The following is a 23,753-nucleotide window of genomic DNA, read 5'->3' as shown; positions in this document are numbered from 1 at the left end:
TGTACCCTGTATCTGGGACCTGGCTCACACCCCAAGCATGTGCCCTAACTGGGAATTGAACTGGTGACCTTTTGGTTTGCAGGATGGCACTCAATCCACTAAGCCACACCAGCCAGAGCTGGAGTAAGTGTTAATACCTAATACAGCAGGTCATATGATGCCTGACTTGTACTTTTGCTGTTCTGGGTCTTCTACTTTTCCATGTAAATTGTAGAATGAGATCTATTATACTCCAATGGGATTTCTTTCAGAACTATACTGAATTTACTAATTAATTTCAGGGAGAACTGACATTTTTATGCTATTGGGTCTTTGCTTGCCTGAATGTGGTGTATCTCCATGTAATTAGCTGTCCTCTGTTCTTTATAAATGCTTTTCAGTAGTTTCCATAAAGTCTCACAGGTCTTTTCATAAATTTACTCTTAGATTTTTAAATTGCTGTTATTTCATAAAAGCACCTGTAAAGTTACATTTAACTGTTTACTGCTTGTAATATATATATATATTCTATTGATATCTTTTTATAACTTTTATAGCCAGAAACCTTGCTTAAACTCTCATTAGTTCTAACAGCTGCTATTCATTTTATCTTGGGTATTCTATGTAGACGATTATGGTTTTTTAAGTAATGAAATCATACTGTTCTTTCTTTTCTAATTTGTATATCATTTGTTTTCCTGTCTTACTGTGCTGGGTAGGGGCACTAGTACAATGTTGAATAAAAATAGTGAAGCAGGCTTTTCTCTAAATTTGAAAGACATGTTTAAATATTTTATCATAATATATGTTGTTTGACTAAGGATATTTCTATTCTATTCCTGGTTTGACAAGAATTTTATGAGTGCTGACTTAATTTTTTTCCACTCTTACTTTTTCTTCTATTTGATTACTTTATTGTTATTTTTCCAACCTCTTAAGTTAGATGCTTAATTTTTGTTATTTTCTTTTCTTAAACTATGCATTTTAAAGTTGTAAGTCTTGGTGACTTCTGGCCAAGATGGAGGCATACTTGCACAACCCAAAGAAGGACAACAACAAATTTAAAAACAAAAAACAACCAGAACTGCCAGAAAATCAAACTGCACAGAAGTCTGACAACCAAAGGGTTAAGAAGAAACATTCATCCAGACTGGTAAGAGGGATGGTGACAAGCAGCTGGTGTGGAGAGGACACTCGACAAGGCAGCAGCTGGTGGACCAGGCAGTCCCACGTGTGTGTGGATAAACCAGGAGGAACAAAAGGGGAGTGAGACAGATCACTCAAACCAAAGTTTCAACGCAGGGAAATAAAGCCTCAAAACCTCTGGCTGTAAAAACCTGTGGGAACAGTAAAATGACAATAAACTCACAGATATTAACAACTGAACCTAAAAAACAAAAACAAAAAGAAACTAAGCGAACAACTAGAACAGGAACAGAATCATAGAAATGGAGATCACATGGAATATTAGCAGGGGGCAGGTAAAAATGGGGGAAGGTACAAAGAATAAGAAGCATAAATGGTAGGTACAAAATAGACAGGGAGAGGTTAAGAATAGTATAGAGAATGGAGAAGCCAAAGAACTTGCATGCATGACCCATGGACATGAACTAAGGGGTGGGGAAATGCTAATGGAAGGAGGGGAATAAAGGGCGGAGGGGAAAAAGGGACAACTGTAATAGCATATAAATAAAATATATTTTAAAAAATAAAATAATAAATCTCCCCCTTACAACTCCTTAATAACATTCTGAAAGCTTTAATACATAAACCTAGAGATATTTCTTTTGTCATGGGAGTCCTCTGTGGAAGTATTTTCCCAAGTGATATGCACCCATCCTGCAGGATATGCAAGGTATGTTCCCTGGAGTGCAGGAAGAAGATGTTAGAACTTTTATTTTCATGTATTTCTTAATCCTTGAAAATAAGCTTTACTAATATTTAATGTACAGATGTGTTCATCACTCACATTATATAGTTAAAGATAATGGTGATCTAATCAGATCTTATATGAAGTCAGTCCTCAGGACACAAAATTAATATCCAGAAGTCAGTTGCATTTTTATATGCCAATAATGAACTAGCAGAAAGAGAAATTAATAAAACAATCCCACTCACAATTGCTTCAAGAAGAATAAAATACCTAGGAATAAATCTAACCAAGGATGCAAAAGACCTGTACTTGGAAAATTACACTGAAGAAAGAATCTGAACAGGATACAAGTAAGTGGAAGCATATACCATGTTCGAATAGGAAGAATGAACATCGTTAAAATGTCCATTTTACCCAAAGTAATCTAAGATTCAATACAATTCCTATCAAGATACCAATTATGTATTTCATAGAACTAGAACAAATCTTTCAAAAATTTATATGGAATCACAAAAGGCCCCAGAGAGCAACAGCAATCCTGAGAAAGAACAAGAAAGTTGGAGGAATCATGCTACCTAATATCAAACTATACTATAAGGCTACAGTAATCAAACCAGCATGGTACTGGCATAAAAAGACACATAGATCAATGGAACAGAATAGAGAACCCAGAATAAGCCTACACTTTTATAGTCAATTAATACTTGACAGAGAAAGCAAGCACATACAATGGACTAAAGATAGTTTATTCAATAAATAGTGTTGGGAAAACTGGACAAATAAATGCAGAAAAATGAAACTAGACCACCTTCTTACAACACACACAAGAATAAACTCAAAATGGATTAAAGACTTAAATATTAGACCCGACACCATAAAAATCCTAGAAGAAAACATAGGCAGTGAAATCTCGGGCATTGTTCATGGCAATACTTTACCTGATATATCTCCTCAGACAAGGGAAACAAAAGAAAAAATAAGTGGGACTACTTCAAAACAAAAAGGTTTTGCACTGTAAACTACCAACAAAATAAAAAGATAACCCTCAGAATGGTATACATCTGATAAGGGGTTAATATCCAAAATTTATATAAAACTTAAAAACCCCCAAACAATCCAATTAAAAAATAGGCAGAGGACCTGAATAAACATTTCTGCAAAAAGGATACACAGATGGCCAATAGACATATGAAAAAATTCTCAGTATCACTAATCATCAGAGAAATGCAAATCAAAACTACAATGAGACATCACCTCACACTGGTCAGAATGGCTATCATCCATAGATCGACAAAAAAGTGCTGGTGAGCATGTGGAGAAAGGGGAACACTTTTGCACTGCTGGTGGAAATGCAGATTGGTCCAGCCACTGTGGAAGGCAGTATGGAGATACCTCAAAAAAACTAAATGGAACTGCCTTTTGAGCCAGCAATCCCACCTCTGGGAGTATATCTGAAAGAACCCACAACACTAAATCAAAAGAACCATAGCACCCCTATATTCACTGCAGTGTTATTTATCATCATAAAGATATGGATGTAGCGCCCACCCCACCCTCCACCACCCAAGTGTCTATCAGTAGATGAGTGGATAAAACAACTATGGGGCATTTATATACTGTAATACTACTCAGCTAAAAATTTTACCCTTTGCGACAGCATGGATGGACCTGAAGAACATTACACTAAATGAAATAAGCCAGTCAGAGAAAAACAAATACTGTATATTTTCACTCATATGTGGAATTTAATGAACAAAGTGAACTAATAAGCAAAATAGAGACAGACTTATAAATAGAGAGCAGGATGACAGCTATGGGGGTTGGTGGTTAGGGGATGGAGGGGTAGAGCAAAAAGGAAAAACCACTCATGGACACGAACAATAATAGTGATTGTGCGGGGTGGGGGATGGGATAAATGCTCCTTTACATTTTTATAGAAAAAATATAAAATTAATTAAAAAATAAAAGAAGTTCTACACTGTGACATTATCATGGGCTATCTGAAATATATATATATATATATATATATATATATGCTCACTATCATTAACTTTGCTCTAGATGAGTATTGTGCTGTGAGATATTAGCTAATAACAGTTGCATAAACATAAAAATTATAAATGTATGAGGGATATATGTTCAAATATTTTTACTGATAGACTTGCAAATCAAGTTTAGAAACACTTTTAAACTTTTTCCCTTTAAGTTTAGCCTCATCAGTAAGAGAATGAGACCGAGATGAAAAAAGTTTCAAAGGAAAATGCACAACTGCATTAAAATCAAGAGGTACTTTCTGTAAAAGCTTATCTGACAAATTAATGTATGTAATCAGTATAAGAGCACAGAAATCTTGAACAGAGTCTCCAAAAGAAATATAAATTAAAGACAAAAGAATAGAACACAAATTAAGTATGTATTGTTGAACCTAACAGCATATCAATATAGGTACACTAATAAAGGTTGGCAAGCTAGAAATAGAATCATTTTTGCTATTTCACCCATGTAAAAAAACATAAGAATTATGCCCTATTTGGATTGGTTTGACCAAAAAGTCCATTACGTTTTTTTCTGTACAATGGCTCTAGTAGTGCTTAGTTGTCTAACTACATTTGAAACAATTTTGTTAAATTGTATTGTGGCAGCTGTTATGTCAGTGTGCATTAAAAAAAAACAAAAAACAGAAAACAGACTTCTGGCCAAGATGGAGGCATTGGTAGACACACTGTGGCTCCTTGCACAATCAGAAGGACAAGAACAATTTAAAACAAAAAACCAACCAGATCTGACAGAAAATCAAACTGTATGGAAGTCCAACAACCAAGGAGTTAAATAAAACACCTTCATCTAGACCGGTAAGAGGGATGAAGATAGGTAGTTGGGTGGAGAGGACTCTCGGCAAGGTAGTGAATAGCAGACCCAATGAGGCAGCAGACTGTGGAATGGGGTGTGCAAGTCTGTAGATGGCAGTCCCAGCAAGGCAGCAGAGCGAGGTATGGGTGGTCCCACATTCATGTACAGATAAAGTGGAGAAACAACTGGGAAGCAGGACAGACTGCGCAACCCAGGGCCCCAGCTCTGGGAAATAAAGCCTCAAAACCTCTGGCTGAAAACACCTGTGGGGGGTGAAGTGGCGGGAGAAACTCCCAGCCTCACAGGAGCATTTGTTGGAGAGACCCAGGGTCCTAGAATATACACAAACACACCCATATAAGAATCAGCACCAGAAGGGCCCAATTTGCTTGTGGGAAGTGGAGGAAGTGACTGAAATCCGGTAGAGAATGAAGCAAATGCCATTGTTCCCTCTCAGACCCCTTCCCCACATATAGCATCGCAATACAGCAATGTGGGTTGCCCTGCTCTGTGAACACCTAAGGCCCCACCCCTCACTATGTAACAGGTGTGTCAAGACAAAGAAAAAAATGGCCCAAACAAAAGAACAGATCAAAGCTCCAGAACAAATACAACTAAGCAATGAGGAGATAGCCAACCTATCAGATGCACAGTTTGAAACACTGGTAATCAGGATGCTCACAGAATTGGTTGCAAATTAGATGAAAAAATGAAGGATACACTAAGTGAAATAAAGGAAAATCTACAGAGAACCAATAGTGATGAGAAGAAAACTGGGACTTGAATTAATGGTGTAGACCAGAAGGAAGAAAGAAACATCCAACCAGAAAAGAATGAAGAAACAAGAATTCAAAAAAAGGAGGTGAGGCTTAGGAACCTCCAGGACATCTTTAAATGTTCCAACATTCGAATTATAGGAGTGCTGGAAGGAAAAGAGGAAGAGCAACAAGTGGAAAAATTATTTGAACAAATAATAAAGGAAAACTTCCCCAATATGGCAAAGGAAATAGACTTCCAGGAAGTCCAGGAAGCTCAGAGAGCTCCAAAGAAATCGGACCCAAGGAGGAACACACCAAGGCACATCATAATTACATTACACAAGATTAAAATTAAGGAGAGAATCCTAGAAGTAGCAACAGAAAAGGAGGCAGTTACCTACAAAGGAGTTCCCATCAGACTATCAGCTGATTTCTCAAAAGAGACCTTACAGGCAAGAAGGGGCTTGAAAGAAGTATTCCAAGTCATGAAAGGCAAGGACCTCCATCTAAGATTGCTCTATCCAGCAAAGCTTTCATTTAGAAAGGAAGGACAGATAAAGTGCTTCTCAGATAAGGTCAAGTTAAAGAAGTTCATCATCACCGAGCCCTTATTATAGGACACGTTAAAGGGACTTATCTAAGAAAAATAAGATAAAAAACATGTACAGTAAAGTGACAGCAAACTCACAATTATTAACAACCACACCTAAAACAAAAACGAAAGCAAACTAAGCAAACAACTTGAACAGGAACAGAAACACAGAAATGCAGATCACATGGAGAGTTATCAACAGGGGACTGGGAATGGGGGAGAGGGGGAAAAGGTACAGAGAATAAGTAGCATAGATGGTAGGTAGAAAACAGACAGAGGAAGGGTAAGAATAGCATAGGAAATGGAGAAGCCAAAGAACTTATATGTATGACCCATGGACATGAACTAAAGCGGGGGAATGTGGGTGGGAGAGGGTGTGCAGGGTAGAGGGGAATGAAGGGGGGAAAATGGGACAACTGTAATAGCATAATCAATAAAATATATTTTTTAATAAGAACTTCACAATAAACTCATTCTTTAAATAAAATGGCAAAAATGGAGAGAAAATAATGATGTTGAGAGTGATCTTGGTGAGTTTCTGAATTTAAATAAGATTTTTCTGGTCCAAATATTTTCAGAAAAATGGTCTGATTATAACATAATAGAATAATATAATGATAAAGAAAAAATTATCAAAACTGCTGAATTTTTATGCGAGAATTTGAATATTGAAGATGGAAGAAGATACACAACATTTTCAGCGTATTATGTTTATTATTTCGACAAAGGTTAAACACAACTGAAACACAAAAAAGATCTGTGCGGTGTATGGTGAAGGTCTGTGACTGATCAAACATGTCAAAAGTGGCTTGCAAAGTTTCTTAGTAATACTGACATTTTGGCCAAATAATTCTTTGCTGTGGGGCTGTGTTTTTGGAGGATGTTTTACAACATCCCTGGCCTCTACCCACTAGAAGCCAATAGCAGGAGATAGCTGACATACTTAAAATATTCAAATCAGTAAAGATATTGGTGAGATGAAAAATGCGTCTTTTATTTTATGGAAAAAGTGTAATGGACTTCTGGTCAATCCAATACATATGTTATTTATATGAATACTATGAGGTAACAAGTTTTTAACTACAAAAAATATTAATTTTATGGTGTTGTTTTTTACAAAGTGAGATGCCTCTGCAAAGTTATCATTCTAAAACTAAAGAAGCAGCCTCCCTATACTAAAATGATTAATAACAGAAAGTAATTCATTCCTTATATCTTATATTTTTCAACCATGAAATTTTAACAATTTCAGCTGTTAAAATTATATATTCTCTTAACTTCAACACTGGTGGGAATAAAGGAAAGGGCTGCATAGAGTTAAAGATGACTAGGTCCAGTACTTCTCAAAACACATTTTATATTTAATTGAAATAATTTCTTTTAGAGTAATAGCAGAAAAAAATTAACTTTGGTTGCCAAAGATGTTGAGAGAAGTAGACAACTAAGCTGTATACCAGATTGAAAGAGAACCCAGAAATTAATTATAATGTCTTAAAATTAAAAAAAAAATCTAAACAGGCATTTACTCACCAAAGTGAAGTCCCAGTGGGGGCCAGGTGTTAAAAACGTGAAGGAGCTACCTCTCCTAAGGGAATATCTGTTAATAGAAATTAAAGCAATAAATAAATTGAGAATAATGTCAGTAAAATAAAGCAGTAGACAGATAAAACGCTTTTTCTTCAGTTTCAAAACTGTCTAAAGTAGCCTTATAGCCATTCAATCATAGAAAAAATAGGGAGAGTATGCAAAAAAAAATCAGGGTACAGGTTCTAGTCATTTTCAGAATCTTTATAAAGGTGACAAAACCTTTATATATTAGTGGATAGATTAAGAGTATTTTAAAAAAATAATTCAGCAAGTCAAGCAGAGTTTATTTTAGGAACATATACATGGTTCAATTATATGAAATCTCTTTATATATCACACTATTAAGTTAAATAAAAACAGTAAATGATACAAAAAATTAGTTGATAAAATTTAACATTCATGCCTAATATTTTAGAAACTAAAATAAAAGGGTATTCTTAACATAATAAAAAAACCCTAGATGTATTTAATTTGCATTTCACATTAAAACTCTTTCATTACCAATTTTTTAAAAATGATGATTTAATAAACCATTAAGTAAGATTAAAATTTACTAAGATTTTGTTCTTTATTATTAAGTAACATATTTTTACTTCTGTGTCATCTATCCATTCAATGTAAAGAAGAGAATCCTCATGACACACACCCATCTTCACCTTTATAAAATATAAACTTGTTTATAAAACATGGAGAAAAATCACTAGAATAGCACATAAAAAACACCTTATAAACTATACTTATTGTTAACTGCTTCAGATGTAAATATAGTTTGTTTTTTCTTTTTTGTGGAAATAAAGATGAAGCAAATGAGAAATAAGAGCCTATTTATTCAGAGCTTGCTATAGCAAAAGAACCAGCCACTATCATCTCTGTCTAGGCAAACTCAAAAGCAGGCTGAGGGAGACCTTCAGAGTGGAGAAGAGGGAGTTTCAAACGTGTCTCGGTTGGAGGCTGCTGGCAGGCTAACTAGGAACAGGGCATCTTATTGTGATTGATTGGGGTGCAATTGGCATGCTCTGGTTCGTTCTAAGTCAGAAGGGGGGACAAAAATTAGGGAGGCCAGCAGTCTGGTCATCTGGGACCAAATGTTACTGTTTAGCTTTCTGGATTATCAGTCCATTGTCCATTTGTATAGTCCATACCTCACCTCAAGTCCATACCTTGATCCTCAAGGTCTTTGTTCACTGTAAATCACAGAAAGGCCACAGATGGCTGTTTTATCCTATAATAATTTATGAATTTAAATCAAACACAAGGGCTCCTGTAGTTTTTTAAGCTAAATAAAAAGCAGAACTTTGTTTATATTTTGATAAGAAACACAAGGGAAAAAAGGGCTACAGGAGAAAGAGGATGTCAAAACAGCTTCACAGAAGAACTAATAATTAAATAATACAAAAGCTGCATCAAAAGACCCTTGAGTAATTAACAAAGCACAGAAGAGCCAGGAAGGCTCTTTGGGCAAAGGGAATAGTATATGTTGAGCAGTGAAATGAATTAAATGCAGGAAACTCCAAGCAGTTCCTTGTTCCATAATCAAAAGAAATAAGGGCTAGATCATAATGCAAGGCCTTACATAATAATCCTTAAAGAGTACAAGCTTGATATCAAAAATGTATGGCAGCTGTTAGGTATTGAATTCTAAGTAAGGAGAACGATGGATTGGAAGAAGGCAAGACACTGGTCATGAAGACCAATTAGGAAGAAGCTCCAATACTGCTTACAATAGATGGTATGGGGATGAGTATTGCAATAGCAACAAGATTTGAGAAAAGAAGCATATTAGAAAGAGGGTATGATGACAAAGTGGGTAGATTTTTCCTTTTCCTTGCTATGCCTGTTCAGTTACTACCAAGGGTCTTGACATAGCGAAATATGATGCCACTAATAAAAATTAGAAGTAAATGCAGAATGGTCGTAAGGTATTTAAAGCAAATTGTTTCATAAATAATTATTTGAGAAAGATCTGTTTAGTAACAAAAATTCAACCAGGTAAATTTTAAAAATCTTATTTGCTTTATTGAGCCATTAATGAGTCAGGCAGCATCCCATCTAGCAAATAGAAAGGAACTCCAGGAGCGCTGGGCGAAATAGGTTTTTAAAGACAGAAAGGGGGTGGGCGGTGGGGGTGGGACTGACATTATTAGTGAAGAATACATTGTTTCAGGCAAGGCTACTCTCCTGAGGGGAATGGAAGAGACCTATCAGCAGATTATCTCAGTAGTGCTGACCAGATATTCCATATGGACTGGTTAAAGGTTACATTCCTTAAGCAATACATTTAAGTAATAAATCTTGGCTCCCTGAAGTGGGGCTTGGCAGAAATGACTCCATTTTGGGCCTTTGTTTCTCTTTAACAGATAAAAAACATAGTAAGCCTCTTATTTACTCTTAGAGTCCAATTTTTTTTTTGAGGGGGCCTCTTTAGTGTTCTTTAGTGGAGCAAAATAAAAAAAATAATTATGCCACTGCAGAAAACTCAAACAACAATGAATCAGAAAGCAGTATGATTTTTGATAAAACACTGGAATAAGGTTTTTAAGTTAAATAAGAAAGGATATCTGAAATAAATTATAATTCATATAACTAAATAATACATAGGTATACTATTATATACAAATGCTATAAGATTATAAGGACCTTCATACCATGGCTCTACAGATCACACTTTAAAAAAATACTACTCAGCTAAGTGCTATCATATACCACATGGTTAAGTACAGTTTTCAGTGAGGAAGGAGCTGAGAAGCAACAATTATGATTTCTTAGATTATTTTTAATCTAATAGAAATATTTATTCCAAGTAGTGATCATAGTGGCACTTAACACTGACTTCCGGGTATAAGAAAGTTAAGAATACAAAACCAAAGCTATTAATTCTTTATTGCATAGAATTAAGCATACTAACTTTAGAATAAATGTGGTATCTAAAAGCTGGAAATAAAAATAGTTCTTAGGAATTTTAAACAGGGAAACAAACTGGAAAAATATTTCCAATTGGATGGCAAGATTCTTTCCAGCACTAGCTATAATCAGCCTTTCAGTAATGCTATTTTCCCCCATTTCAATAACAAGTACCTATTTATTTTGAATACCCATGGAAAAAAATGACCCCAAAACAAATTTTGCCCCAAACGCATGTGAGACAACGCCAACTTTCAAAAATCTTGGAAAGACACAGTCATTTTTCACAGGGGTCAGACTCAAAATGTAACAGCTATTTTAAATCCTTGTGGGAAAATTATTTTTATTTCATAAAGCATTAAGATTATAACTGCCCTTTCTATAAGATACACAATACAGTCTATTCAGAGGGAAGTTTCAAAGATAAAATATGTGATGGTCCTTGATCTTTTCAAGAATTTTTGTCCAATCTCCTTTTTTATACACCCAAATAATTATAACATTTAAGGGCATAAAATAAATAATACATGAGAAAACTAGCTTGGCATACAACACTGTGTTTCCTATTAACCCCAGTGTGATTATTCCTTGGACTCATACTTCCTTTTGTATTATTTGGTATGTTTTCAAATGATGTATATTATTTTTGCACTAAGATAGCTTTAGTCTAAACAAAGCATAACTGCAATGGTAAAGTTGATCTTCAAAAAGAGAATCATCCTAATTCATCCTTAGGTCAAATCATATTTCTAGATTGATCCCCTTGAATGGTGGCATGAGAGATCCCCTTGATCTCTCCCCTGAGGTTTCAACAATTTGAACATCTATAACAAAAAAGGGTTCCCTGCTCAACACACAAGCACACCTGAGAGATCTGTGCATTGAAACATCTAAAGGTGGGAAAGTGGGAGCTAAAGGAAGAGGCAACAAGGAAGACAAGCTGTAGATGCAGTCCAGCAGCAGAGCTCACAGCAGGGTTCAGCCTGGAGAGGGAAGGAACCTGGTTGTAGCTGGTGCTCCCTTCAGCAGAGAGGAGCACAGAGATATGGTGGGCACTCCTGCAGGAATGAGTAAAACAAGCTGTAGGTGGGCCTAGAGACCTGGGAGGGACACAGCAACAGAGGGCCCTTGGCATTCCAGGTAGAGTAACAAAGCCATGGAGCTCTATCGCCTCCCAGAACTTGCTTCCTTTCACCCTTGGTGTCCGACTGTAGAGCACATTATCTGCAAACCTAAGAAATGGTACTACAGAATTGCTTTTTACCTTGAGCAAAGGGTTCACTTTGTGACCAATTCTGGGATGGGGGTGCAGGGAGACCCTGCAGAGGTCTGAGGTCACCATTATGAGGAAGGCAAACAACAAAGAAACTGGCCAGTTCACACAGTCCACTCTACTCCCATGCATTGTAGTTATACTGTCAGCAACATCTGGCTGAGATTTCATTAAGAGCTAAAAAAACAAAAATAAAAACCAGCAAAAAAAGCCCCCAAAAACCCGAGGACGAAACTTGTGATTCAGCACCACCTACTGGAAAATAAGAGAAAGATTTATTTGTATTAATCTGATAATGAAATGCCACTCAGACATAGACTGCCTAGATAGCGAACGAATCCATAAAATATGACAAATAACCAAGGTAGTGAGGAAGCTCAGAAAGAAAATGAAAACTCTCCAGAAAACAAACTTAAAGACATGAAAATAAGTGATATAAATGACAGAGAATTCAAGATTGCAGTTCTGAAAATATTCAACGAGATATGAGAAAATACAAACAAGCAACTGAATGCACTCAGAAAACAAATCAACAAACAAAACATGTAGTTTCCCAAGGCACTGAACTTTAAAAAAAAAATAAACAAACAGAAATTCTGGAGATATAAAACTCAATAAGAGATCAAGAATGAATTAGCAAACATTAAGAAATAGAACAGACCAGATGGAGGAAAGGATTAGTGACACTGAACATGAAAATCCAGAAATGATGCAGAGGGAAGGGAGAGACTTGAACATACAGAAATAAAATGAAAGAACTTCATGAGAACTACCTGACTTCATCAGAAAGAGCAATATAAGAATGATAGGCACACCAGTGGAAGAAGAGAGGGAGAAGGGAATGGAGAGCCTATTCCAACAAACAGTTGATGAGAACTTCCCAAACTCATGGAAGGAGCTAGATCCTCAAATCCAAGAAGCAAAAAGAACACCTACTTACCTCAATCCAAAGAGGCCTTGTCCAAGGCACATTTTATTAAAACTGAAAAACTGATGACAAAGAAAGAATTGCCACAGCAGCCAGGGAAAAGAAGAAAGTAACCTATACAGGAAAGCCCATTAGGTTATCATCGGACTTCTCTGCCTAACTTTACAAGCCATAAGAGTGTGGAACCAAATATTCCAACTACTCAAAGAGAGAAATGAAATTCCAGCTCTCAAAGAGAGAAATGAGCAGCCAAGAATAATATATGCAGCAAAGTTATCCTTTAAGTATGAAGGAGAAATAAAGACTTTCCAGACACATAGAAGCTGAGGGAATTTACCACCACAAGGCCTTCATTGCTTGAAATACTCAAGCGGGTCATTCTACCTGAAACAAAAAACAAAAGGTCACAAAATACAAGTAAGATCACCAACAGACTCACAACATAAACAGGAATGACTTGTGACAACAAAAACATAAAAGGGGAGGAGATAAAGGCCTGAATTTGGAAAGGAAATAGAGATTAGATGCATTCAGAAGAACAAGGTCTAATTTATATTCTCACACACACACACACATACACACACATATATAAAAGTTTTTTCATAAATATAATGGTAACCACAAACAAAAAAACCCAACATGAGACACAGAGCTTAAAAAAAAGAGAAAACAAAAACAACAGAAACACAAAGTCAAAGAGCCAATGGAGGCACAGAGCTACCAGAAAACAAAAAGATAAAATGGACATAGGAAATCTTCATACATCAATAATAACCCTAAATGTAAATGGATTTAACTCACCAATAAACAGGCACAGAATAGTACTCTAGATAAAAAAATAAAACCCAATAATATGCTGCCTTCAGGAAACACATGTAAGCTGCAAAGACAAAGTTACACTCAGTGGAAAATGATTCTCCAAGCAAATAACAACCACAGAAAAGCAGGCGTAGCCATACTTACATTGGACAAAAGAGATTTCAAGATAACAAAGGCAACAAGAGACAAAGATAGACATTTTATAATGATCATGGGGACATTACATCAAGAAGATATGACACTTAATATATATGTACCCAATCAGGGAGCACTGAAACATATAAAGCAACTACTAACAGAAGTAAAGTGAGAAACAGTCAAAAACAAAATCATAGCTGGGGACCTTAATACTCCATTTAGAGCTCTAGATAGATCATCCAAACAAAAAATCAGTAAAGAAATATTGGCTTTAAATGACACACTAGTCAAAATGGACAAAATTCACATTTACAGACCCTTTTATCCCAGAATATCAGATTATACATTAGTCTCCAGTATAAGACTAATGGAACATTCTCAAGGATAGACAATATGGTGGGTCACAAAATTAGACTCAATAAATTTGGGAAGATGAAATAATACCAAGCATATTCTCTGACCACAATGTTTTGAAATTAGAAATCAACTGCAAAAAGGAAGAAGCCCACACATACATGGAGATCAAACAACATAGTACTAAAAAAGATCAGGTCAAAGGTGAGACCAAAAGATAAACAAATGAGAATGATAATATGACATATCAGAACTTCTGAGATGTAGCAAAAGCAGTAAAGTGAGATAAGTTTAAATCATTAGGTCTATCTTAAGAAACAGGAGAAATCCCAAGTAATCAATCTAACATTACATCTTGATTAAACAAAAGAAGAATAAAAGCAACCCAAAGTCAACAGAAGAAAGGAAATAATAAAAATTAGAGCAGAAATGAATGAAATAGAGAACAAAAAGACTATGCAAAAAATTAATACAACAAAGAGCTGGTTCTTTGAAAGATAAGGTATCATAGACATTGTGAATATAAGAAGGATCATACTGAAATACTCTGACAGACTATATCCCACCAAATTCAATAACCTAGAAGAAATGGATAAATCTCTAGAAATACATAACCTTCCTACAATAAATCATGAAGAACTGGAAAATTTAAATAGACCAATCGACAATGAAAAAATGGAAACATATCAAAAACCTCCCAAAAAATAAATGTCCTGGACCAGATGGCTTCACTAGTGAATTTTATCAGTGTTCGAAGATGATTTGATACCTATTCTTCTCAAACTATTCCAAGTAATTGAAGAGGCAATACTTCCTAACACATGTTATGAGGCCAAGGATAAGACAAAAAAAGAAAACTGTATGCCAATATCTCTGATGAATACGGATGCAAAATCCTAAACAAAATACTAGCAAGTCTTCTACAACAGTACATTAAAAATATAATACATCATGATTAAGAAGGGTTCATTTCTGGGGGCAGGCATAAAGATGGTTCTACATACACAAGTCATTCAATGTAATACACCACATTAACAAAACAAAGAATAAAAATCATATGATCTTATCAATAGGTGCAGGAAGAGCATTTGATAAGATACCACTACAATACCCATTTATGGTTATAATACTCAATATAATGAGCATAAGAGGAAAATATTCAACCTAATCAAGCCCACATAGAATAAATCCTTAGGCAGTATTTTAGTCAATGGTGAAAAACTGAAAGCTTTTCCTCTAAATTTAGGAACAAGACAAGGATGCCCACTCTCACCACTCCTATTCAACACAGTCCTGGAATTCCTAGCTGGAGCAATCAAGCAAGAGAAAGAAATAAAAGGCACCCAAACTGGGAAGGAAAAGGTAAAAGTGGTGCTTTTGGAAGATGACAATTCTTTATACAGAAAACCCTAAAGACTCCTCCAAAAAAACCTATTAGAAACAATAATACAGTAAAGTTGCAGTACACAAAATCAATTTAAAAAATCCACTGCTATCCTATATACCAGTGATTTTCAAACTTCTTCATCTCATGGCACACATAAATGATATAATTACTAAAATACTGAGGCCTACTCCCCCCCAAATTTTTTTTGCTGACCTGACAACAAAAATTAGGCATAATTATGATTTGTTCACACCAGATGGCTATTGTTGTGTTGGCTGTTGTCATTTTGATACAGGGTGCAGCCAAGGGGGGGCCCAGAAAAGATATGGAATGGTGTCCAGAACTCAAAGTGTACAGGAATATTGGAGGAAATATTAAGATGTCCTCACCCCCCCCCCCCAAGGTGTCAGTTGGGGGAAGGGAAGAATGGAGCAGGGCCATTGAGAGCTGTTTTGCATAGCAACAGTTTTGCAGCTAACCTCTGGAATGGTCATTTAACATATCTATAACCTTTAACTGGTTTCATAGATATGTTAAATAGCTGTGGCCAAGTTTTGGGCCAGGGAGAAGTGAGTGGCTGCAAACCAGGCTGGAACCGGGGTGCTTCTCTGAGAGAGTGCCTGCGAGAGAGGCATGTGGCTTTAGCAGAGTGAAGACCCCCTCTTGGCCAGGTGAGGGGGAGAGCCACGCTGTTTTGGAAAGATGTAGACCCCTGTAGCCATTAGGAGGGAGAGCCATGCGGTTTCAGCAGAGTGCAGCTCCCCCTCTTGGCCAGGTGAAAGGGAAAACCCACGTAGCTTTGCCAGAATGGAGATCCCTGCGGCCAGGTGAAGAAGAGACTTGCTTTTGGTGGAGTGCGGCTTTGGTAGAAGAGGCCCACGGGGCTTTGGCATGCTCCCTTTGGCCGAGTGGCCTGGAAAGCAGGAGAGACTTTGACTGGAACTTGGTACAAAGAACTCTTGCCAGTGAAAGGTGCCACATGACTTTGGATTACTTGGAGATCCTGCCTGGACAGGCAGGCGACACAGCTCATGTGCCAGCGACCTGAAAAACGGCTGTGTGCTCTTTTCCTGATTTACGGTACCCGGAGTTGGGACAGTGGGAGAGGGGAGCGCTGTGTGTGTGTGTGTAGGTGTATACCCTTAAAGACTTTAATATTTTAAGGAAGGCATTAGGCCTGAATAGCATTAAATAAACATTTTGTTTCCTTTTCACAAATCTCTGGCATTGAGAGATGTCTTTCCAATTGGCGGCGGACAGAAGAGCCCTATAGATATTAGTATACCGTCCTTGGGAGGGGCCACTGTTTTCTGAAGTAGTTTTTGGCATCCCTCGGTTGGCCAAGTATTGCCCCCACCTTGGACCCTTTGTTCGGTAACAATTTCACTTGAGAATCTAAGAAAGAAGAAGTCAGTGCTCTGACTTAGTCAGGTATTCATGTTTTAAAAATTCTTGCAGCACGCCAATGTTGCCTCTTGTGGGATATATCAGTGTGCTATATAGCACACTGGTTGGTAATTGCTGCTATATACTACCAATGAAACTTCAGAAAAAGAAAAAAACCAATATCCTTTATAATTGCAACAGAAAGAATAACATACCTATAATAAACTTAACAAAGGATGTGAAGGACTTTTTTTTTAGATTTTATTTATTTATCTTTAGAGAAAAGGGAAGGAGAGAAGGAGAGAAATATCAATGTATGGTTGCCTCTCGTGAGTCCCCTGCTGGGAACTGGCCTGCAATCCAGGCATGTGCCCTGACTGGGAATCGAACCACGATCGTGTGGTTCGCAGGCCTGCACTCAATCCACTGAGCTATACCAGCCAGGCATGACTTATATACTGAACACTACAAAGCATTATTAAAAGAGATTGAAAAAAGCACAATTAAATGGAATGATATTCCATGTCCATTGGAAGAATCAACACAATTAAAATGGCCATATTATCAAAAGCAATATACAAATTTAAGGCAACCCCCATCAAAACCCCAATGTTATTTTTTAAATAACTAAAAAAAAAAAAAAAACAACAACAAAAAAAACTAACCAGATTTGTACAGAACCATAAAAGATCCTGAATAGCTAAAGCAACCCTGAGGGAAAAAAAACACAAACAAACAAGAGCTACTGATACTGGGAGGTGCTAGTAGCCTGGTGGGTTAGTGTCTCAGTGTCTGCCTGCCTGTCTGTCTATCCATCTGTCTGTCTCTCTCATTCAGGAACACCATCATACTCCCTAGCTTCAAATTATACTACAGAGCTATGATAATAAAAGCAGCATAGTACTACCCTGGCCAGGGGGCTCGGTGGGTTGGAGCACTCTTATGCACCAAAAGTTGTGGATTTGATCTCCTCTCTGGTCAGGGTATGTGCAGGAAGCAACTGATTGATGTTTCTCACATCACTGTTCTCCCTTTTCTCTAAAATTAATAAACATATCTTCAGGTGAGAATTTAAAGAAAAAACAAAGAGCATGGTACTGGCAGAAAAACAGACACACAGGCCAATGGAATAGAATTGAGAGCCCAGAAATAAAACCACATGTATATGGTCAAATAATTCTGACAAAGGAGCCAAAAACACACAATAGACAAAAGAAAGCATCTTCAATAAATGGTGCTGGGAAAATGGAAGGCCACATGCAAAAGAATAAAACTAGATTACAGTTTGTTCCCAGGTACAAGAATTAATTCAAAATGGATTAAAGACTTACATATAAGATCTGAAACAATAAATTACTACATAGATGAAAACACAGGTACTAAACTTACTGACCTTGGTTGTACAGAACATTTTATGAATTTGACCCCAAAGGGGAAGTAAAGGCAAAAATAAAAAAATGAGACTGTATCAAACGAAAAAGCTTCTGTGCAGCAAAAGAAACCAACAATAAAACAAAAAGACAACCAACTGAATGGGAGATGACATTTTCAAACAATTAGCTCTGAAAAAGTCTTAACATCCAAAATATATAAAGAACTCATATAACTCAACACGAAACAATCCAATTTAAAATGGGCAGGAGACCTGAAAAGACACACCTCTCCCAAGAAGACATACAAATGGCAACAGATATATGAAAAGATGTCCGACTTCATTGGCTAGTAGGGAAATGCAAATCAACATTACAGTGAGATACCACCTCATACCTGTTAGAATGGCTATTATGAACAAGACAGGTAATAACAAATATTGGAGAGGTATTGGGAACCGCCCTGCCTGGTTTCAGGAATTGTAACTGCCATGGCTAAGTGAGCGACCTCCTGAATGCAGGCCACAGGAGACAAAGCTTGTCTCTGGCAGCAAGTGCTGCTTCTGCTTCTTCCCCTGCCCCCAAAGCTTGGCCAATGTCCATGGCAGGTACGACCCCTCAGAGGGGGGCAACCTAGGCCAGACATAATTACTTGGAAGGCCATCATGGAAGGACTTCATGGAAGGGGGCTGTGACGTAGAGGGAGTGATGGACCCTCGTTCCCCGGCTATTGTGACAGAGCCCAAGTCCCCATTTCCATCTGGGAGAAGTGCTTCCTAGCTCTAATCCACTTAAGCCTAAAAACCTATGATGGGGAGGTGGTGCAGCTCCTTGCCTTACTACAGTGGTATCGGGTAAATCAGGCATAAGAAAGAATATGTAAAAATCCTGTGAAACCTGCTTTGTTTGGAATGCTCTCATTTAAGGGTCTCATTTAAATGATAAGGGTCCAAGCAAGAAGTTGGTTTCTCAAAGTTTTATGGCTCTTTAGCTATCTGACCCTGACTGAGAATAGGCCCTCATAGTTCTTTGAATGATAGCTATTGTTTGATCCTTACCTGTACTCCTGTGCAAATGAACCCAATAAAAGCCCCTTGAGCCGGGGGCTCTAGGCCCTTCCCCTTTGAGGGATCGGCCACCTTTCCTTCCCAAGCAGATCATGTCTTGGTAGTATTTACTTTCATCCATGGTGGTGGGAGGTGGGGGGTGGGGACAGACAGACAACTTTTTGGGCAAAGCTGCCCCCACAGAGAGGGTATGGAGAAAAAGAAGCGGTTCCTCAGAAAAGTAAGAACAAAGTTACCATATAACCCAGTAATCCCTCTTCTGGGTATCTACCTGAACAACTTCACAATATTTATTCAGAAAGATATATACACCCCTTATGTTCACTGCAGCATTATTCACAGTGGGACAACCAAAGTGTCTTTCACTAAAGAAGACAGATGATTGGATAAAGAAGATGTGATACATATACATACTATGGAATAATATTCAGCCATAAGATTTGCAACAACATGGACGCTAGGCAAAATAAGTCAGTCAGAAAAAGTTAAGAACGATGATTTCACTCATATGTGGAATATAGAACTGAAATTCATAGACACAGACAACAGAATAGTGGTTATGGGAGGAAAGCAGGTGGGAGGATAGTAAAGGGTAAAGGGGGCCAAATACATGGTGGCAGAAGATGATTTGACTTTGGGTGGTGGGAACACAATGCAGTATACAGATCATGTATCACAGAAACATACACTTGAAACCTCTATGATACCATTAACCAATGTCATCCCAATAAAGTTAATAAAAATAAGTAATAAAAAACATTTTCAGAGATGATGATTTGTAGCACTGCCCTCTCTAACATGGCAGACAATTAAGAGCTGAATTGGAATTATAAATGGCAGAAAGGTATAGCTCAGTGAACATTTTTATAAAGTATAACAGACAATATAAGTGAAATAACTCTTCCAATTAAAAAGAAAAACTACAAAAACATAAAGGCACTGGCTTATCGTAAGGTAGATTTTTAGGGGTTTATAGTGAAAAACGACCAAAATGAGTTAGAAAAATAAAGTTCTTAAGAAGCAAGGAAAATGGGACTAATGATAGGAAGATAGCAGAGTAGGTCACTGACACTAGCAAGAAGAAAGACTTGAAGTATAAGGTCCTCCAAAATATAACGAATGTAACTGAAGATTATTCGGGATGCCTCCAGATCTGTTAAGGAAAATTACTTTACATGTGAAAATAAAAAATGTAGCTGCTCGGCTAAGAAAGTTGCTCCTATACACTAGTAAGTACAACTCAAATAAATGCCTCAGCCTAATTATAAACTCAAACTTGATTATACATAAGCTCAAAAACAGCTAAAATTAAAAATATTAATTTGTAAATCTCAAGGATATCATTAATGTACAAGAATAATGTGAACTATGTTCTACAGTTAACATGGTTTGATTTTGAGGGTGTTCAATTTCTCTGCAAATTAGACAAAAAATAGAAAACAATTATTACAGAAACAATTCATTTATTTGAGTCAAATATTTGATGTAGTAGACCTCTCCCACTCTTTTGACTCTTCAGCATCTTTGCTGTTAAGAAACTGTGTCTTCTCCCACTTCATAAAGATTCCACAGGAGCTCTATGATATAGGGCTTCTCACCTGTATATGAGAGTCCCAAATTACAGATACATCCTAGAAAAAAGTCTCTAGTCTTAGAACACAGTTGAATTTGTAGACACCAGATTTTACATTATGAAATTCTAACATACTTGTCAGGTTGCCTTGCCTCCAGCATCAAATTCAGGAGTGAGGGTACAGGGATAATGACAGCAGGAAGTAACAGTGAGGGAAGAGAAAAATACCTAAAAGCACACGTCATTAAAAACATAGTAGCTTTTGAAAAACAGTTTGGCAATTCCTTAAAAAGTTAAACATAAGCTTATTATATGACCCAGCATTCTACTCCTAGGAATATACCCAACAGAAATGAAAACATGTGTCCACAGAATGACTTGTTTATGTAATTGCTCATAGCAGCAAAATTCATAGTAGTCCAAACTGGAAACAACTAAAATCCCCAACAAAGAGTAACAAAATGTAAAATATTCATTTATGTGACAGAATACTATTTTGCAATAAAAAGGGGTGAAATATTGACACATGCCATAGTACGAATGAACTGTAAAAACACACTGATGCAAAAGATTACATATTGTATGATTCTGTTTATGTGTGATGGCCAGATATAGAAATTTACAGAGATGGAAAGCATATCAATGGCTGCCTAGCCCTGGGGGTGGGAGTGCTGACTGACAGCAAACAGACTTGCCATAATCTTTGGGGAGATGAAATGTTCTAACATTGGACTGTGGTGATGGTTGCACAACAGTATAGAGTTACTAATAATCAATCATTAAATTGCACATTTACAATGAATGAATGTTAAGATATCCAAATTTCATCTCATTAAAACTCAAAAAATATTTGATGTGGAAGCAAATAGTTTTAAAGCTAATGTGGGCATCCTTTTAACTATTACTATAAACAGTAATAATAATGACAGTCCTGGATTATCAAGAACTGGCTCAATTATTTATGTTTATATGCCCTAAATCATTTAAAATATGTTTTGAAAAAGTCCACCCAAAAAGTTAAATTGCCTTAACGGGAACAATAATCCCCAAATCTGAGTTTATACGACACCTAGCCAGCTTCTGACTACCTTTAAGCCTGGACATCCATTCTATAAATTCATTAATTTTACTGGAAAAACATTCAAAGACTAAGTTCCATCACTACTGGTAGCTCACAGGTCACAGTATTATCTTTCTACCAATGGATAGCATTACTGCAAATCTCTTAGAAGGAAAATAGCCCTGGCTGGTGTAGTTCAGTGGATTGAGCACAGGCCTGCAAACTAAGGGATCTCGGTCTGATTCCCAGTCAAGACCCATGCCTGGGTTGCAGGCCAGTTTCCAGTGGGGGACACACCAGAGGCAACCATACATTGATATTTCTCTCCCTCTCCCCTTCCCTTTCCCTCTAAAGATAAATGAATAAAATATTTTCTAAAAAGTTAAATAGTATAAAATCCTTAAAAGGTTCACTAAGAATTTATATTCCTGCCATACAGGTGACATACAATGTTCAACGGATTCTCCTAGGGCCCCACAAAGCAAAAATAGATCAAAGTGTTATTAATATCCAATATTTATAGCATTTGCAAAGAACTCCTTAAATATGTCTGTGTGAGTGAGGGTAACTGTTTCACTGATTAAGATTACTAATACAACTCTGTAGAGACATTCAGTGGAGGAAGCATGGCCAACAAAACATTACATTAGAAGAAATACAGGAAAACATCTCCCCACTAGCTGTAAAATTTCACTGAATTTCAACAACCCTAATATAGAAAAGAAGTTGTGCTAATTTTTAAAGCTCTCAGCACTAAAATGGATGTCAATTTTTAAAATATAATAGCAGCAAAAAATTCTGTTGAATGCTGGTCCAGACACTATTCTAAGCATTTGAGATGCCTACACAATATGAGTTATATGTTTAACTCATAATTCCCATAGCCACTTTACAAGCCAGGTATAATGACTATCCCCACCTTATGAAGAAACTGGTGTAGTGCATTAACTAACTTAGTCCAGGCTGGTGACAGAACCAGGATTCACATCCAGGAAGTCTGGCTCTGGCAATGCTAAATACTGGGTTCTGTTAGAAGCCGCCGCGCTCGGGTAACAATCCCTCTCTGCCCACCCCGCAGGCTCCCGGACAGTTTCAGCTTCCTATTTGCATTTCGGAACCGCCCCCATTCCAGCCGGTACCCTGCTGGAGTGAAGAACCAAAATCCGAGGCCGGGCCCCACAGCTGCCTCCGGAGGAAGGAGACGAGTGACCAGCCCACGCCAACGCCCCCCCGGAGGGAGGTGGAGAGGAGGAGGAGGCGGACCATGCCGCCTCTGGATCCCCTAACCCTCTCCAGGCCTCCGACCAGCCTCCCCGGTCCCTACTGGCTGCCGGACCCGGCGCTCACCTGCCGTCTGGCTCCGGCCTAGGGGTATCGGGCAAAGGGCCCGTGGCGCCTTCTGCGCAGAGCTCGGAAGCCTGGCGGCTTCGTCTCCGCGGCTGGGGCTGTTTCTGGGCCGCCAGCTCCGGCTCCATGGCGCAGATGGGGGTGGGGTGGTGGCCGGATGCCCGGGAAGCCCGCCGGGACGGGCACCGCGCCCAACAACTTTTGTCCCAACACAAGCTTGTCAGAGAAGCGCCACGGCTGTCGCCGCTACCTTCTGGGGTTTGAAAATGGTGGCCGCCTTGCGACCAGCCTATCAGGGGACAGCGTGAGGTTGCTAGGAAACGTGAATCCCTCCCTTCGCCCCTCCTTTCATATCTACGGCTCCCCACAGTCTGCGCGCCTAAGCGGAAGCAGGAAAGAGATGTTGGAAGGGACAAACCTGCAGATTGGGTGGCCTTGGGTTTTATTCTGCCTGCATTCCAGAGTCCCCAAGACCCGGTACCTATTTCACTGTCTCTTAGGACTTTCACCG

General features: G+C 37.7%; 1 protein-coding gene across 1 annotated transcript in view; it reads right to left on the bottom strand.

The window, feature by feature from the left end:
• NET1 (neuroepithelial cell transforming 1) overlaps positions 1–23,455 on the bottom strand; it is a 50,179-nt gene extending 26,724 nt beyond the window's left edge. Inside the window, exons 1-2 of the mRNA XM_037065893.1 lie at positions 23,243–23,455; positions 7,583–7,649 (exon numbers count right to left, since the gene is read on the bottom strand). Coding sequence (XP_036921788.1) covers positions 7,583–7,649; positions 23,243–23,370 — 195 coding nt within the window. The 5' untranslated portion in view covers positions 23,371–23,455. The remainder of the gene's footprint in view (positions 1–7,582; positions 7,650–23,242) is intronic.
• Between the last annotated feature and the right edge of the window lie 298 nt (positions 23,456–23,753).

The sequence above is a fragment of the Sturnira hondurensis genome, unplaced genomic scaffold (genome assembly GCF_014824575.4).
Source record: "Sturnira hondurensis isolate 20B ecotype Veracruz unplaced genomic scaffold, ASM1482457v3 Scaffold0016284, whole genome shotgun sequence".
In the NCBI taxonomy this organism is placed as follows: domain Eukaryota; kingdom Metazoa; phylum Chordata; class Mammalia; order Chiroptera; family Phyllostomidae; genus Sturnira; species Sturnira hondurensis.
This window is presented reverse-complemented; position numbering and strand designations above follow the sequence as displayed.